The 17480-nt window shown below is 46.8% G+C and overlaps 2 protein-coding genes across 2 annotated transcripts in view; one reads left to right on the top strand and one right to left on the bottom strand.

The window, feature by feature from the left end:
* LOC142588552 (trypsin-like) overlaps positions 1-17480 on the top strand; it is a 477136-nt gene that overhangs the window by 223313 nt on the left and 236343 nt on the right. The window lies entirely within an intron of this gene.
* LOC142588022 (uncharacterized) lies at positions 12095-13117 on the bottom strand. Its single transcript, XM_075699454.1, has one exon. It carries the CDS (start codon positions 13115-13117, stop codon positions 12095-12097), a length of 1023 nt encoding a protein of 340 aa, XP_075555569.1.

Genomic DNA, 17480 nt, shown 5'->3' with positions numbered 1-17480 from the left:
GCCTTGCAGACATTGTGTGCCTTCAACGTTACACTGAATGTCGACATGTGTCGTTTCTTTCAAAGCTCAGTGACTTATTTGGGTCACAAAGTGACTGCGGAGGGCATTTACCCTACTGACGCCAAAGTACAGGCAATACTGGAAGCGCCGGAGCCAAGTTGAGTCTCCGAACTGAAGCGTATCTGGGAAGGTTGAATTCTTATTCAAAATTCTTAGATAACGTGTCCGCTGTAGCACAGCCACTTTACCAGCTACTAAAAAAAATCAAGAGTGGTCATGGTCTACAGAATGCCGCGACTCGTTCCGATCCACCAAAAAGCTGCTCACAGCAGCAAAGTGTTAACTTTCTACGATGTCACTAAGCCTATCAGCATGCTTTGCGACGCCTCATCTTATGGCCTGGGCGCTGTTATGTTTCATGAGATGCCAGATGGCAGCGAACGTCCCATAGCTTTTGCCTCCCGAACGCTGGCAGCTGCGGAAAGGAAGTACCCGCAATGTGAGCGCGAAGCCTTGGCTTTAGTTTTTGGGTTGAAGAAATTCCATCGGTATTCATACGGCCGGGAATTTACACTTTACACCGACCATCAGCCATTGCTGGAAATCCTTGGCCAGGACAAACCAACGCCTACTCTGGCCGCAGTGCGCATGCAGCGTTGGGCCATGATGCTTGCTGCCTACAGTTATCGGCTTAAGTACCGCAAAGGCAAGAACCTGGAAGTAGCGGATGCGCTGTCCAGACTACCGCAGGCTGAGAAAGAAACTGATGTTGCAGAGGAATGCTTGGCAGTGTTCGAGAGCCTGCCGTATATGCAGCGAATGTTGCTAAGGCCACAAAGCGCAACTTGACTTTGAGTCGTGTGTCTGAATACACACTGAACGGTTGGCCAAACCAATACCCTGAAGAAATGAAGGCATATCCCGTGCGCCGTTACGAATTGTCCCTTGATCAAGGGTGCCTAACATGGGGCACTCGCGTAGTAATACCGAATCAGTTGAGAGAACGCGCGTTAGACTTGCTTCATGATGAGCACCCTGGCAGCACTCGCATGAAAATGTTAGCCAGAGGCTTTGTATGGTGGCCAGGTCTGGATCAAGCCATCAAGGTGTACGTCAGGAAATGCAAAATCTGCCAGGCAGTCCAACCAGCTGCCCAACCCGTGCCGCTCCATCCATGGAACTACCCATCGAAGTGTTGGGCACGAGTTCACATTGATTTTGCATGCAACAATTCTCACATGTTCCTTGTTTTAGTTGATTCTTCTTCTGAATGGGTGGAAGTTTGGCCGATGTCCTCAACGTCTACCACGAAGACGGTTGAGAGACTAAGAAATGTCTTTGCAGCCTACTGGCTGCCTACGTTAGTCAGCGACAACGGGCCTCAGTTCAAGTTTGTTGAGCTCTCGGACTTCGTAGAGCGCAATGGTGTGAAGCATGTCCGTGCCCCGCCATATCACCCCGTGTCCAATTATACGGCGGAGCGCACCGTGCAGACAATAAAACTGGCGTTGTTAAAGCAAGTCATGGAGCGTGATGTCACTCGCGTGCGATCGCTTCAGGAGTGTGTGGATAATTTTCTTATCGCCTACAGAAATACACCAAGCAGTGTGACAGGGCAAACACCGGCACAGTTGTTTCTAAGGCGTCAACCGTGCACGAAGCTTTCTTGGCTCTTTGCTCAAGCCCAGCTTTGTCGGTGACATGCGGCAAAAGCAAGCTGACATGAAAAACAAGCGTGATTTGTCGCGCGGTGCTGATCGTGCGTTTCGCGAAGGTGATCGCGTGTACGTGAAGACAGTGCGAGCGGAACAGGCCTCTTGGGAGGCAGGTGTGGTTCAACAAGTTGTGAGTGCTGTGACATACGTTGTGGAAGTGCTCGGGCATCTTCGATTCACCCACGCCGTTCGTCTACGACCACACCATGCTGATCCAGCGGCAGCCTCAGAGCGACCAGTCGCAACAGAACCGTCAAATTGTCGGCCGCTACTCAGCGGTCCGTTACTTAATGAAAGAGCTCAATCAGCTAGAGTACCAGAAAGCAGAGTACGACAACTCTTCAACCTCCTCTTGTGGATGACTTAGTGCCAACCTCTGTTAGTACAGACCTTACCCCACAGCAAAGCCCAGGGCAGCTGCAAGTGTCAGAGCCAACGCTACCTATAAGGGAAGAACCAATCCTTCGTAGAAGCACTCGTTTGCGCAAACAGATCTGTTCAGACACGAGAACTTTTAAGTAGAGCCTGTGGGGGGGGGAAGAAATGTGATAGCGCGACGGTGTGTTGTGACGTCATCGCGGTCTTGAAAGACCCATGATTCCGTCAGTCATATCAGTATGTTGCACTTTTAACGCGACAGCGTTAAGGAGCTCGTGTCGCAGAAAAGCCGGTGTCGTCGGCGTCGGTGTCGGCGTCGGCGTCCGCGGCGTTGGCCGTGAGCGATAAATCACGGCAGGCACTTCATAAATAAAAAGCAACTTCCAAGATGGGCTGGGTGGGAATCGAACCAGGGTCTCCGGAGTGTGAGACGGAGACGTTACCATTGAGCCACGAGTTTTTTTTTTTATTTATTGCCGGAAGTTTCACCAAGCTAACAAAAAGGGCATCATTTCTTGAAATAAGGTAAGCGATACATAAATATACACTCACACACATTCAACTTTGTGCGCATGCATATTGTGCGGTGAGTCACATTGTGGCTGGCCATGTCAAGTTTAAAATTCCTTTAATGTGGCGAGGGGCTCAATCCTCGCCAGCCAATCCGGAGGACATTCTTGTTCTTTAATTACATCAATGAACTTGGAAATAACTTCCCGGAAGAGCAGCCGTGCAGGCCGGCTGTCAGGCTCACAAAAGAAACCGGCCATTCGAGCCCTCCATAAACAGTGGAGGCCCATTAGCATGATTAAGTCCAATGGCATGCCATCCTCATTTTCTACCGTCAAAAATCTAATACCTAATGGGCTTAAAGGCAATTCTTTCTGTAGTGTTCTTTGAAGAACGTCCCAAAAGAAAACCCCTGCCCAACAATGCAAAAAAACATGGTCAATTGTTTCTAATTGTTTACATATAAGGCAGTTTGCTCCCCATGGTAAATAAAAACCCTTCTCTTGTAAAAAGGCCCGTACCGGCAAAGTTCCGGTATGCAACTTAAAGAAAAAGGATTTAGTGCTTGGCTGCACTTGCATTTTCTTGACACGCTTTAACACGTCGTTTCCCTGTCCTCCACTGTTTATGGTTCTGTACATCGGAACCGGCATAATCATGTCAACTACATCCCTGTACAATTTCTTCCGCGACACCGAAAAGAGATAATCATTAGAAAAACGTACGGACAGAAAACGGACACTGTCAACGACTTCCCTTAGGTACCCTCGAAGAGCACCAGGCATACTTAAATTGCAGACCACGTACATCGGCAGATGCTTGCTCAGTCGTAACTGGCACATTGTGCGCAGAAAGGGGTCATGCACGTCTCGAAAGAAAGAAAACCGGTTTACTAGCTGCTTCGCAAAAAGATGTGACAGGCCTAAGCCCCCGTCCTTGACTCTCCTAAACAAGTTCGTGCGGCTACACCTCTCCCATTCTGATGCCCGAGTTCGATGCTTCAAAGCGGTACAAAAGCGCCTCTAGTGAACGCGGTGTTGCCTTAGAAACGAGCTGTTTCTAAGGCTCAGGCGTGCGTCGCTTGCTCAGGCGCACATTTCGTTGTCGCGCCGAACGCTGCGTTGCTCGACGCTCACCGCGTCCGATGGGGGGCGCGTAGTCGCTGCGCCGTAGCCCTTTGTCTTACACCCCTTGGCGGGTAGACGGGAACGCTGTCGCGTTCCACTCTTGAAGGCGAAGCTTAAGCGTCCTGCAATTTTTTTTTGTCGGTGGCCTGACGCATCTCTGACAGGACGAAGGACCTAGCTGCGCCAGTCGAGGGCAGCTTTTTTCGGATTCCCTGATGCGTCGATTTAAAAGATACATTTCAGATCCAAGCCTCGCCTCGCCTCACCTCGCCTGTCAGCGATACAGGCGAGGTGAGTTGCGGTAGCTCGTAGGTTTGAACCAAACGACGCTACCCACGCATAACTTCCATCTTTTGCGCGGTTGTGAACCGGAGTGAAAGGCAGGAGGCTAACATGCCTTGCCGAAGTGAAAAATTCGGGATGATGCTTTGTTCGAAGGTTGGACGTCCGTCAAGGACCCACAATACGAAACACCTTCAAGTGGGCATCAGCTTACAAAGAAGGAACTCAGATGAAACGTCTTCAAGTGGATATGTTTTTAATTATCCTAACGATATTTTTACTTGAAGTTTCCTTCCTTGCCATGAGGCGAAAGCAGATTGAATTGGAAAAACTTTAATAAAAGTCCTGCAGGACGCACGTCAGCGCGCAGTGGGCGTCTCCCACGCAGGGACCGACATGGAGTACCTGGCTGCCGCCTAATAAGCATTTAAATGTCTTTTACTCTTGAGATCTTCTGTGAGTGTCCAGGTTGCAGCCATATACAACTTCTTAGATTAGAAAGTCAGATGTGAATTATAAATTTTTGTATACATGAGTAAACGCACACGCAACAAAAATCCTAGTCCATTTCTCAGTATTTGCTCAATGAAGATGTAGCACGTCTATACTGTCAACTTGTAGTGATGTGAAGAACAAGGCAGCTCCAAAAGAGTGAGTCACGAATATAACTCATTAGAAGGCGAGGTTGCGCTGGACAAGAAAATAACAAAGCACAACGATGACTGCGCGCAAAATCATGCTTTCTCTGAATCTCATCTACTAATCAATGCATCGGTTCATCAGATTGGAATGGTCGTACATTGCAGCGCAATCGCGGGAGCTGAAATGTTGTCGAGAATGTACACGCCAGTATTCGGTTCACGCGCGCAATCTGATTAGATAACTCTCTTTCGCTACTGAACCCATGACGACATTCTAGATACTTGAAATACATGATGGCGTGTTTTGAGCTAAGCGATAACTTTGAAACAGTGGTGACAGGCTAAAGAAAGCTCACTCCTAAAAAAATAATAATGTACTGTTGCTTCCAATATTACCTGAAATATAATGCGCGTGGTAAGAGGGGCCACCAAGACTGCACAGGGGTGCAGACATACCAAAAGTTTCAGAGCTAAGCACCTTCAGATTACTGGTAGTTATTAAACCAGCATTACGCGTATCAACGTAACCCTGTAGTCCAGGGGCCAGTTGCAGCAGGGGCACTCCGTCGGAGCTCATATTTCACGTGACTTTACATATGTCAGAAATGAATCATAATATCACGATATTTACTTTTTTAGGTATTAACATTAGATAGCGAAAATATATGCCCCAAACAATCATCCTAATACATTAGTACTTCTCATTCTAACGTACATGTCCGCGCTGCTCCATCTGTTGCACAGTACTGAAGACTATATCCAACGCTTTCCCCCAAGTAGCTCTGTTTTAACGCGAAAGCGTTAAGGGCTCCGTGTGTCAGAAAATCTCGTGCCGGCGTCGGCGGCGTTGTCAGTGAGCAAAAATTTTCGTACATATTTCGGCATATGCCTTGCTAGATCGAGAGTGCATACCTTTTATGTTAAATCTTCTAATACTGAGAAAATGGCCTGTGTTCTCCGACTCAAAACCGGCTTTACAGTGTACGCAGTCAGTTCTTCGACGCGGTTGGCATGAACAGCTGACATACGAAATCATGAAACTTCACCATCACGTCCAACGAAAAGGTCACGAGGTTGCCTTTTACGAGCTACCTGGCCATTGTGAAATAAGTGGCAATGATTCCGGCGATAACGCTGCTCGCACATCACATCAAGATGAGCACAGCGTTCCAATTCCTCTTTCCAGGACAGACGCCGCAAGACAGCTTCGACTCCTGGCACGCAGTCTGTCAGTGACCGAGTGAAACTCACCAAACTTAAGACTTACACAACTGCATCGATTAAACCACTCACTGCAATTCCGATCTCCATTCGGACTTGCTCGACGTGAAGCTGCGCTTCTTTGTCGCCTTTTGTTAGGAGTTGCCTTCCCAAATTCATACTCTACATTAATTGGAGCGACCGACAGTGCAGCATGCGACGTCTGCGGCACGGAAGATAATATCGAGCCCCTGCTGTGCCACTGTCCACGATATGTGCCATAAAGACAAGTACTTGCTAACATTCTCCAAAAAATGGACAATAGCCCGCTTTCCGTGCAAGTGTTGCTGGAACACCGCCCCCATCGCTCGTCGGCCCATAAAGCGGTGAAGGCACTTTTGTGCTTCTTGAGTGTGACGGGCTTCAGTGAACGTCTGTGACTATTAGTGCAATTACTAATAGACCACATGCATCAGCAAACTCACCGCTAATTTCCTTCTCACCTTCCCTCCTCTCTCGCCCTGTCATCTTTGTTTTCCCCTTTCCGATACCCCGGTGTAAGGTAGCCAGTTGGACATTATTCTGGTTACCCTCCCTACCTTCTGCTTCTCTTTTTCCTTCGTTCCTTCCTTCCTTTCTTCTATAACTGAAATATTAAAAGCGCGAAACAACGTAAGAACCTGATAATAATGTAATTTTCTTAGCGCGGCTGTGCACTACCTCCGGGATCGCCGCACGCAAGAGGCCGCGTTTTTGCCAGAACGCTCGCCTTCGTGCGCAGCGTTCGCCGCCAGCGTTTCCCGGTAAACATTACAGTTACATAAGCTGCAGTTGCCGCGAAGCGTGAGAGGCAGTCGGGGATCTTTGAATGCTATCGGCGTTCGACTCTTAAAGGCAAGGCTTAAGCGTCCCCCGACCATTTTATTCTTCATGACAAATAAAAGTTTTCACGCACACACAAACACGCACGCACGGACGCACACACACACACACACACGCACGGACGCACACACACCAGTAAATCGAGCCTGATGCCAGCAACGCTCAGGAATGTGACACCTTCTGTGATGTACCGTAGCGGTGAGGTGCTTCTTGTATAAATGTAGAAGAATGTAGGCTGGGCACATGCGTTTAAGCTCATGAACTTCCTTCGCGCCAAGAAAACCTGTCCAAGGTTTACCCTTGCTTCATAAGACGCCTACTGCACTATCAATATGCAGGCTGTTTTTAACTAAACCAGCTAACGATACTAACGAATATAAGTCTTGGTGAGATCATTTTATCATTCAAGTGGTCAAATTGGTAAGCTCTAGATACGGATAAGTTGAGACGTTGTTCTCGTAATTAACAAAGCTACGTTAATTGTATTAGCAAGAATTGATCATGAATGTCTAAAAAGATGCGTAGTTTGGAGCCCGTCCTCGAGATTATCTAGCCGAGCGAAGGCATTTTGATGAAAAATGCTTCTATAAGAGCTATGCGAAAAAATATTTTCCAGTTAAACTGTCTCGGAAAGCTTAACTGACGCAGAAAAAGAAAGTCTGTAAAGTCAACCTGACCGTAGGTAGCCTTTCGTGATGTCAATAATATGGCTTCGTAAGCGTGTTCCTGCTGGCTAGTCCGCTTTCGATTTTTATTAAGAGGAAGCTTTAGCTCGGGCCCAACTCTGACAGGGCCTATTAAAATACATGTAAAACGCAAAAACGTTTTTCTGGAATAACCCCTTACCGATATTAACGGAATTTGTTGCATTTCCGAGAGAAAGTTAAATTTTAGTGACTTTTGTGCGTGAAAGTTCGATTTAGGGCCTGAATTTTGTTTAGAAAGTTTCAAAAATTTGAATGTTTGAAAAAATAAAAGCACGAACTTTATAATTTAATAGATATGCATCAAGAATAGCTTCTGTGAGAATCGCGGTTGTGTAAACGGCATCCACTAGATCATTGAAAGCGGACAAATTTGATATGGTATTTGATATCTTACCGGAATTTCTTACGTTGTGTACAAGGGTTCCGCAAAAGCTGAATTTAGATAATACTATATTTCTTGAGATTCATGTGTAACGCATAAATTTTGTCCGCTTCAGATGTACTATCAATGGAATTCGCATATTTGTTACATCATTTTTCTTTGCTGAGTTAAAGCGTTGTAAACTTGATAGTTTAGTTTACTGGAAATTTTCGATTTTTGCCACTTTTTATTAAAGAAATAATGACCTAAATCAAAATGCGAAGCCAACAGACGCTAGATTTTAGATATTTCTTATAGATGCAACAAATGTCGCCAAATTTCGTGCAGTGATTGCCCAGATAAACGAATTCTCCTTTTACATGGATTGAGGAGCACCCTAGCTAAAGCTTCCTCTTAACGCTGTTTATTCGAAGGCAAGCAATTCACAGTATTAAGACCAATGTAGCGGCGAACGTTTGCCGCCGAAAGCTTGCTTTGCACTAGAAGCGACGCATGACGAAATGATGGTTTAGCTCGTCGCTTGCTTGAAGACAGTGAGCTTCCGCCGTGGAAAGGAAGATAACGAAGGTGAACAGCTAGGTAGCGGCTCACAGAGCCATGCCGATGGTGACGGCGCCATCGTGGCGAAATCGGGCGGCAATATTAACGGCTTAGGCGTATTTTTTTATTTTTGCCTTGATTTCGCTTTCAGAATGAGATAGTGCTATAAATGCAGAGTCATTCGTTCTTGTCTCGTAGATTTAAATACGGGTTTAAATAAACTCTATATCCCATTCCACCCGGAGAATAGGCGTAAGCGGGGAAGTGCTCACACTCACACTCACACACACGCACACGCACACGCACGCACACACAGAGATACGACACATATCTGGCCGCATTCACACTTATACCGTCCACGCGTGCACAAAGGCACAAAAATGTACGCACGCAGGCACACGGAACTGCACGCACACACAAGCGCGCGTACTCTCGCACACGCATACTGTTAGGAATGACCTGACGAGGAGCCGACATGCAAAGTTTCTCAGCCAGCTGCAGCAGCAGGGTTGGCATTTTCTAGGAACCGACCTTCCTTCTCCAGCCTCTTTGCGTCACGATGTCTGCTGTGTAAGGAGGACAAAACGCCGCTCAGCGACTCTCCGTCGCGGGAATGCCGAGATAAGGTCGACGAACCATGCTCCGGGAATAAGAGGCGCCTCCTTTGGGCAAGACGCCGCTCTGCGAAGACCGTCTCACCTCGGTGGGGCCAATGAAACCAGTGCATACGTGTGTGTGTGAGCCCTCCTCCTCCAAAAAGGCGGGTGAGCTACGATGATCTTGGACGCTACGAATTTCACTTCACTTCACTTCATTACCTTAAAAACCCCATTAGAGGGGTATTACATAAGGGGTGGTTAATAAAATAAACATTAGAAACAGGTGTTCATTTTTGAGATATGGCTGACAACAGCTTCAGTAAAGGCAGATGGGCTTGTAATGGCTGCGATGGCGTGTGGAAGGCCGTTCCAGTCCCTTGATGCTCGAATAAAAAATGATGCTTGAAAAGTGGTGGTCCGGGTACGTGCGCGTGCAACTTGAAGCGGATGACCGGTGCGATGAGATATGTATGAAGGGGGCGTGATGTACGGTGGGTGATTTAGGGAGCTGAAAAAAAATGAATGGAAGAGAGAGAGGGTGGCAACCTGTCGACGGAAAGAAAGTGTTTCCAAGCCAGATTGCGCTTTCATCGATGAAATGCTGATATCGTATGAATATGAAGATTGAATGAACCTAGTAGCGCGATTTTGCACAGCCTCAAGTGCATTTATGATATAAATCTGATGCGGATTCCAGATGGGAGATGCATATTCAAGTTTCGATCTTACAAATGATTTATAGGCTAACGCTTTTACTTGTTGTGGGGTATGACGCAGATGTCGTCTAAGAAATCCCAGTGATCTATTAGCAGCTGAGATGATATTAGTAGCGTGCAAGCGCCAGGACAGATCACAAGATAGGATGACACCAAGGTATTTGAATGATTGGACTGATTCTATTGGAACATCAGCAATGGAATAGGTAAATGTGTGGGGGTTACGGCTGCGAGTGAAAGACACGAGTTTACATTTGTTAGGATTTAGGTTCATTAGCCAGCGATTACACCATTCTTGTACATTATTGAGATCGTTCTGGATGAGTGTGTGGTCAGATGTGTTAGTAACTTTGCGGTAGATTACACAATCATCTGCAAACATGCGAATGTTACATAATACATGCGTTGGTAGATCGTTAATGTAAATTAAAAAAAGAAGTGGTCCCAAGACGGATCCCTGGGGGACGCCTGATGTTACGGGGAGTCGGCTAGAATAATGGTTATTAACACAAACAAACTGAGAGCGGTTAGTCAAGAATGCTTCTATCCATTTTAGTACGTCGGGGTGTAAATTTAACTGAGACAATTTTAGCAGCAAACGTTTATGAGGAACTGTGTCAAATGCTTTTGCAAAATCCAGGAATATGGCGTCAGTCTGAAGGTTACTGTCAAGGTTAACATGCAGGTCGTGAAGGAAAATTGCCAGCTGTGTTTCGCAAGAGTAGCCTTTTCGAAATCCGTGCTGACAAGGGTGAAAAAAACAGATTGAGTCTAAAAAGTTCATGATATGCGAGTATATGACGTGTTCCATGATTTTGCAGGGGACACTAGTTAATGATATAGGACGATAATTTATTGGGGTGTCCCTGTTGCCTGATTTGAAGACTGGAACGACCTTGCCCACTTGCCAGTCGGATGGTAAGATGCCTGTAGAGAGTGACTGTGAAAACAACAAAGTTAGGTACGCAGCAGATACATGGTTAATATTTTTTAAGAGCTTGGAATTAATATCATCTACACCTGCTGACGATGAAAGCTTGATGTTATCAATAATCGAAGTGATTCCGTCTGCCGAGAATATAATTGGCGACATACGCGCAGTTATGTTAGTAGATGTGGGAGGATCTGGAGTTGAAGTCTCGTTAGTAAATACAGAGAAAAAGGCTGCGTTAAAAATGTCAGCACACTCGCTGTCGCTGACCACTTCGCCATGTGCATTTGACACGCTGATCATGCGCGCCTCCTGAGGGTTTATTATTTGCCAAAATTGACGAGGGCTGTTCGTAAGCATTTTAGGCAGCTCATCGTGGAAAAAGGAGAATTTAGCTTTCCGTATAGCCCTCAGATAATAGTCCTCGGCTACAAAATATTTCTCCCAAGCAGAGGGGTGTCCGTTTAGTTTGGCTGAGCGGAAGAGACGTTTCTTTTTGTTTTCAAGTCGCTTAAGCATTTTAGTGAACCATGGTTTGTTACGATTTCCGCGGAACGTTATTCTTGGTATGAATTTATCAACGAGATCACCTAGTTTGTTTTAAATATTGACCAGTTTTCATTAATAGAGCGTGTAGAACATAACCTCACGAACGTAGGAAGAAACGTGCTCAGATCACTATTAATTACATCATAATTACCTTTATTGTACAGGCGGATTGTTTTGCTGATTAAATGGCGTTTCACGGGTTGAAACGAAAATGTGGCGTGAATTACTTTATGGTCGCTGACTTCAGGTAGATATGCTATTGATGATAAGCTTTCCGGATTACTGGTTAGGATGAGATCTAAGATGCTAGAAGTGCTCTGTGCAACGCGTGTAGGTTCTGATACAAGTTGGGTTAAATTAAAATTAAGGCAGAAATCCACAAAATCTTTGGCAGGCTCACTGCCCATAGTTATAGGGACGTCATTGCTCCAGTCTATTTGAGGAAAGTTAAAATCACCAAAAAGGAGGACTTCTGCTTGCGGGTGTTGATTACTAAGGTCACTCAAACTGTTATTAAGTTTAAATGAGAAGTCTGGAATATTATTCGGAGGCCTGTAGCAAACACCTAAAATGATCGTATGGGGGGAAGCATGAATAATTAGCCATAATACTTCAAGACCAGAAGTGATGTTTTTGGCTACGGAGCACGATAACTGCTGATGCACAGCAATCAGTACACCGCCCCCCCGCATGCCTTTGCGATCCTTTCGGTACACAAGAAATTCCGGTAGGTCGGCTAGTACTTCTGCGTCTGTTATATCTTCTGTTAGCCACGTTTCGGTTATCACCATTATATTACTGTTAGATGATAAAACAAGGTTGGAAAAAGCGTCACGTTTGGGAAGGAAACTGCGTGCGTTGGCAAAGATTACAGACAATGATATGTTAGATTTGGGCTTGACAGTGTAGCAAGAATTTTTACGACGGGGAAATTGCTATATTATTTCTTTGACAGACTGCGTTTGCTCGTCGTAGACGTAGCGCTTATGACCCATATGCAGTGTTTTGAATCGCAAAGAAAAAGGTAATGATTTGCTTTTCGCGAAAGTTATGAGGTGCCTGCGAGCGTTTTGTACGGAACGAGTGAAATCCTCTCCAATGCTGAAGCTGGTTCCTTTGAACTTGCGGCCGTTAGAAAGAATCAATTCTTTTGTTTTATGGAAGGTGAATTTTGCTATGACAGGACGGTGGCGGTTAGTACCTGTGCGATGACCGAGACGATGTGCGCGCTCAATTTCCTTCAGCTCGATGCTAATATTAAGATGATCGTGGCAGTGCTTGATGATAAGTTGCTCGGTCTGGGCAAACGCCTCTGATCCAGTTGATTCAGGGAGGCCATAAAAAATAAGATTATTGCGTCGTGACTGGTTCTCGGCGTCATCAATACGCGTTTCAAGCCTGTGTACCACTGTGGCCACTTGAGCGGTAGACGTTCTGACGGCTTCAAAGTCAGAGCGCAGGGAGACAAGATTTTGATAATCACCCTCTAGGTCAGTCATGCGCTTGCCCATATCAGCAATAGCCTTTTCCGTCGACAATAAATGAACTTTCAGGTCTTGAACCTGACTGATTAATTTCAACTGTCCAGCAGACAAATTCTTCAATTCAACTAGTAAAGCGTTGGAGTAAGGCCCCGGGTTGCTTTCGATATCGCCCGACATCATCAACAAGGCACGAATTACATGAGAGCACTCAAGAGCGACAAGAAGGCAGCAGTGCGGGCTCGGCAGCTGAAGCAGGAAATAATTGCTAGACTCCTTACAAAAAAGACTGTAAGCTTTACCAACCTGCATGACAAGAGTGAATGGTTTAGCGATCTGCGTCTGTGCACAGCCGCCGAGTCCACAAGGCGCCACAGGTAGTGCCTGCTCTTTTGTAGTTGACTGTAAGGTTGATGTCGATGACGACAGGTTCGTCCGTGCTGCATCGAGCACCACCGTCTTCAGTAGCGGTGTCATCGAAAATGCAGATCCGCCGCTCCCGACGAAATCCAGGGGCTTGAAGGTCGGTGCAGTTGAAAAACCAGGGGTGCACATCAGGGAGGGGTGACAGGCAATCCTGTCAGTTTCACCTGACGAAGCACGATATTGCATCGGGGCTGCCAGGGAAGCCGTCACTAGGGCTGGAAGCAACAGGCGCACGAATGCGCGCTGAAACACCTGCATGACAAGAGTGAATGGTTTAGCGATCTGCGTCTGTGCACAGCCGCCGAGCCCACAAGGCGCCACCGGTAGTGCCTGCTCTTTTGTAGTTGACTGTAAGGTTGATGTCGATGACGACAGGTTCGTCCATGCTGCATCGAGCACCACCGTCTTCAGTAGCGGTGTCATCGAAAACGCAGATCCGCCGCTCCCGACGAAATCCAGGGGCTTGAAGGTCGGTGCAGTTGAAAAACCAGGGGCGCACATCAGGGAGGGGTGACAGGCAATCCTGTCAGTTTCACCTGACGAAGCACGATATTGCATCGGGGCTGCCAGGGAAGCCGTCACTAGGGCTCGAAGCAACAGGCGCACGAATGCGCGCTGAAACACCTGCATGACAAGAGTGAATGGTTTAGCGATCTGCGTCTGTGCACAGCCGCCGAGCCCACCTTGACGGTGAACTGCCGTTTTCACTAACCCAGGGATCTAGGGAGGACGGAGTGTTTACAAGCAGCGATTGTGCGACTGCTGAGTGTGCTCGTGCTCGAGAAACAGTGTGTTTCGAGCTTCGTGGTCGTATGCAGTATGCTTCGTCTTGCGTGCTCCATTTGGGAGTCATGCTAGACTGTCGAATGGATCCCTTGTTCTAATGTAAATATCTTTAAATAAACCCTGTACGCCTAGTTCCTCCGAAGTTCTTCCCTACGACCTCCAACTCCTTACAATGCACGCACTCGTGCGCACGCAGATTCAAATACGGAGACGCAAACACGCGCGCACACGCAAGTGCACGTACACACGCATGCGCGCTTAAGGCGTGTACACGCATATACACTTCCTCTCCTTCCCTGCTGCCTCGCAAAAACATGCGCGTGAAAACAGAGTGAATGGCACTCGTTCTGCAATCACCATTCGAACTCCAGCTGTAATAAATGGATTTATGGTTTAAATTTGGCGCTTCTTCAAGTCAGTGTGCCCTCTGCCCATAAAGTACAAAACCATTTGCGGCTGTCGTGTGACATAACCGCGCATCCCTGACCAAAACATTGTTTTAACGCACCCCGAATATTCCAACTAAGTGCCATAAATGCTTATGTTGTTACAGGAGACTACCCTTTTAGCGAAGACAGTTGAAACTTGTTGATACCCGGCTGTCATGTAGAAATAAAATTGTTTAAAATTTTGCTCATCCAGTTACGCATGTGAATTACACGCAGGATGGTCAAGGCGCAATGTCTAGAATTCCTTACTATGCCCATGCTGCAAGGCACGATAGTATATTTTTTTAACGTAACACAAAGACACGCGCATGCTTGTTGTTATGCTGTCCAAGGAATGAAATAGGATCATAAAAGCAATGGCTTAACAAATAAGCTACCGGTTCCTATGTTTTAGGAAGTAAAAATCTAAAATATAGTATTTGAAGAGCCCTCCTGAGGAAACCAACTGAAATCAAATCGTGAGTTGTGTTTGGGTCATCCGGTAGAAGACTGTCGAACTCAGTTCTACGCGGCGTTTAAAAAAATGGTATCACGGAATCGAACCGCTGTCAGCATAACGCGGGACGACAGGTGCGGGCGGTTAAACGACTTGGCCACGGCTTCCGACGTTCGCTTCAGCAATACGCTCGCGTGTTGATATATACCACATGAACTTTCATGACTGTGTGTCAAAAATCGCTTTTGGGAACAGTTTTAGGCCATGTGTAGAGAGTCAAGATAGGCATCAATCGAAAGCTGAGTCTCCGGACTACAGACGCTGGAGTGACTTTTACGATAGACGCCATAGTTTTATCACAGCTACCGTTTATGTCTCGAAAATCGAGTACAAAGTTTCGTCTCTTCCATAGGCTTCCATTGCTGAATCTTTAAGCGCTCTGGGAACAGAACTCTTGGTTTGCACAGCGTGATCACTGCGATTGACTTGTGTGGATTGTCTTCCAGAACATGTCTGTCACCTGCCTTTTTCAAGAATCGACCTGCAGCTTTTGTTATTCGCGAAAAACGCATTCGTTCCATTGAAAACGCGCTAGCTTCGTGCCGGGGCCGCTTTGGGCGCTAGTTGGCATGTGTCCAGAGACGCTGGATATGGAGCAAGCACTGGCAGGCGCAAGCACTGCCAGAGGCGCCAAATGCCAGTGCGCGAGGCGGCAAGGATCGCCCACCGCTGGCACCGCGTCAGTGCCGCGACTGTGGGGAAGGGACGGAGAAGGCGGAGTGGACGGCAGCGGCGAAATTCACCGCAACGGCGCTGTCCGGAGGAAGGGGGCGAGAGGAGAGGCCAGAACACGTGATCTGGCTTTGGAGAACAAGCGGAGAGCAAAACTCGCGCCGCGCGCGAGAGATGGCAGCAGGAGCGCGGGCAGTTAAAGCAGCGCGCGGATGATAACCTCGGTTACGGCGAGGCCGACGGCGAGGTACAACGGTGACGCGAAACGCAGGAATGGGCGCGAAAGAGCTGCGCTCTAAAAAGGAAGAAAAGAGTGCGTGAGGACGAGGACGCGCCGCGCGTTAGCTGTTTCTGTTTCGAGGAAGACGAAAACAATTGTGTGCGCGCCTTTATTTTCTAGAAGTATCGCCCGCCTCCTAGGTAGGGTGGCTAGAACTAACCACCCTCTCCTAGGGTCGTAACTTTAGGTGGCCTTGGCACTATCATCGACAGGGCATCTGCATTAATGGAGCCAATAGGAGCCATACGCAGATTCAACCCTGTAGCCTTCGTACCTGTAAAATGTGGTGGTAAGTGGAAAAAAGCACTATGTACTAAATTCGTTTGTTTATTATCTCTGAATTAGTAGATGTTTGCTCATTTAGACCTTGCGTTATTATCAGAGAGGCAGATCTCATATGGACGAGCATGTTAATCGTAATTTTGAAAACAGGACAGCTGGTAACAGGCTGTTTCAAGGTACACAGTATCGTGGCTATACATACTCATAGAGCTGCTTCTAGTGTATCCCGTCTGGGTTGAGTGCTCGATGTCTTTAGTGGTCTGCATTTAGCGTTTCTGGATCTTTAACGTATTTTGGAGTTGACGTGTTCACGATGACTTGTTTCGGTGCATTTGACGCTGCCTCCCACCGCTCTTCGTACTGTGGAAATTTTAAGCCACTATGCGGAAATAAGCACTATCAGAGAAAGCTACGAAATACCGCATCGCTTTTATTTCCCGCAAGATGTGAACGCTCATCTTAATTACTCATTGCACTAAAGGAAGTGATCATAAGACGCCACCGAAGGGGTGCTTGCGTGAATAGGCGTTTGGTGTGTTTCCTCATCCGTGCGTGACTTAGCCGTGTCTTGGGAAACGGGGATTGGGTGGTTGAGCCAACGTCGGAAGTTTGGTTCTTTATAGCACTTCGGCGGGGAGGCAGCACATCTCTTTCGCCTCCACTTCGCGTAGACGGTAACCGCAGAGATGTAGCGATGTTTTTACAAAAGTACTTAAAGTTCTTGCCAATCGATGACCCAGTTTTGCTAAGTGAGAACAAGCGGTGGTATTCTTTAAAGACTGGCAAGACAGGAACTTGTCGCTTTTTCTATTGACTTAAAAGACCTGTACTATTTTCTCCAGCAGAATGACGTGACGAAATATGTAACTGACTGCATTGACAAGTTTGGAGCGGTTTGATTTCAAATTTATTCTGGTTTGACTTGCGACAAATATTTTAGAACTTCTTCATTTTTATGTTAACTCGACTTACGCGACTTGGGAGGGCAATGGTGTGAAACAAAAATATGGCATATGAATTGATTGATGTACTGCTCCCTGCTTAAGTGACTTATTTCTTGTCAACTATATTAACTAATATTATTAACGAGTGGGCATGGGATAGCAGCAATGGCGCAGTCTTTGCTGAGACCGTTCTTCTTCTACATCCAAATTCTTCCACTAATCGGGCTGTTTCCTGTCCGTGCCTGGAACCCCTTCGATGGAGCCTGTACTACGCCCTTCCTTGCTGAAAACTCGGCCTTTGCATCATGCGGTGATTTGCTGTTCTCTTCGTCTGCGCATGCCGGAAACGTCAGCGGAATCATCGCACCGGATTTTTTCACCAAATCAACGGCATCAACGCATGCGTCACCCTGTGGTGCGCTTATAAATAGGCCAACGATGACGACCCTCGTCAGTGGGCATGGGATAGCAGCAATGGCGCAGTCTTTGCTGAGACCGTTCTTCT

Source organism: Dermacentor variabilis, chromosome 7 (genome assembly GCF_050947875.1).
Source record: "Dermacentor variabilis isolate Ectoservices chromosome 7, ASM5094787v1, whole genome shotgun sequence".
Taxonomy (NCBI): domain Eukaryota; kingdom Metazoa; phylum Arthropoda; class Arachnida; order Ixodida; family Ixodidae; genus Dermacentor; species Dermacentor variabilis.
The sequence above is the reverse complement of the archived record's forward strand: the minus strand, read 5'-3'. Positions and strand labels throughout refer to the sequence as shown.

Coding starts and splice junctions, on each gene's coding strand:
- LOC142588022 (XM_075699454.1), bottom strand. CDS start 13,117: ATGACACCGCTACTGAAGACGGTGGTGCTCGATGCAGCACGGACGAAC.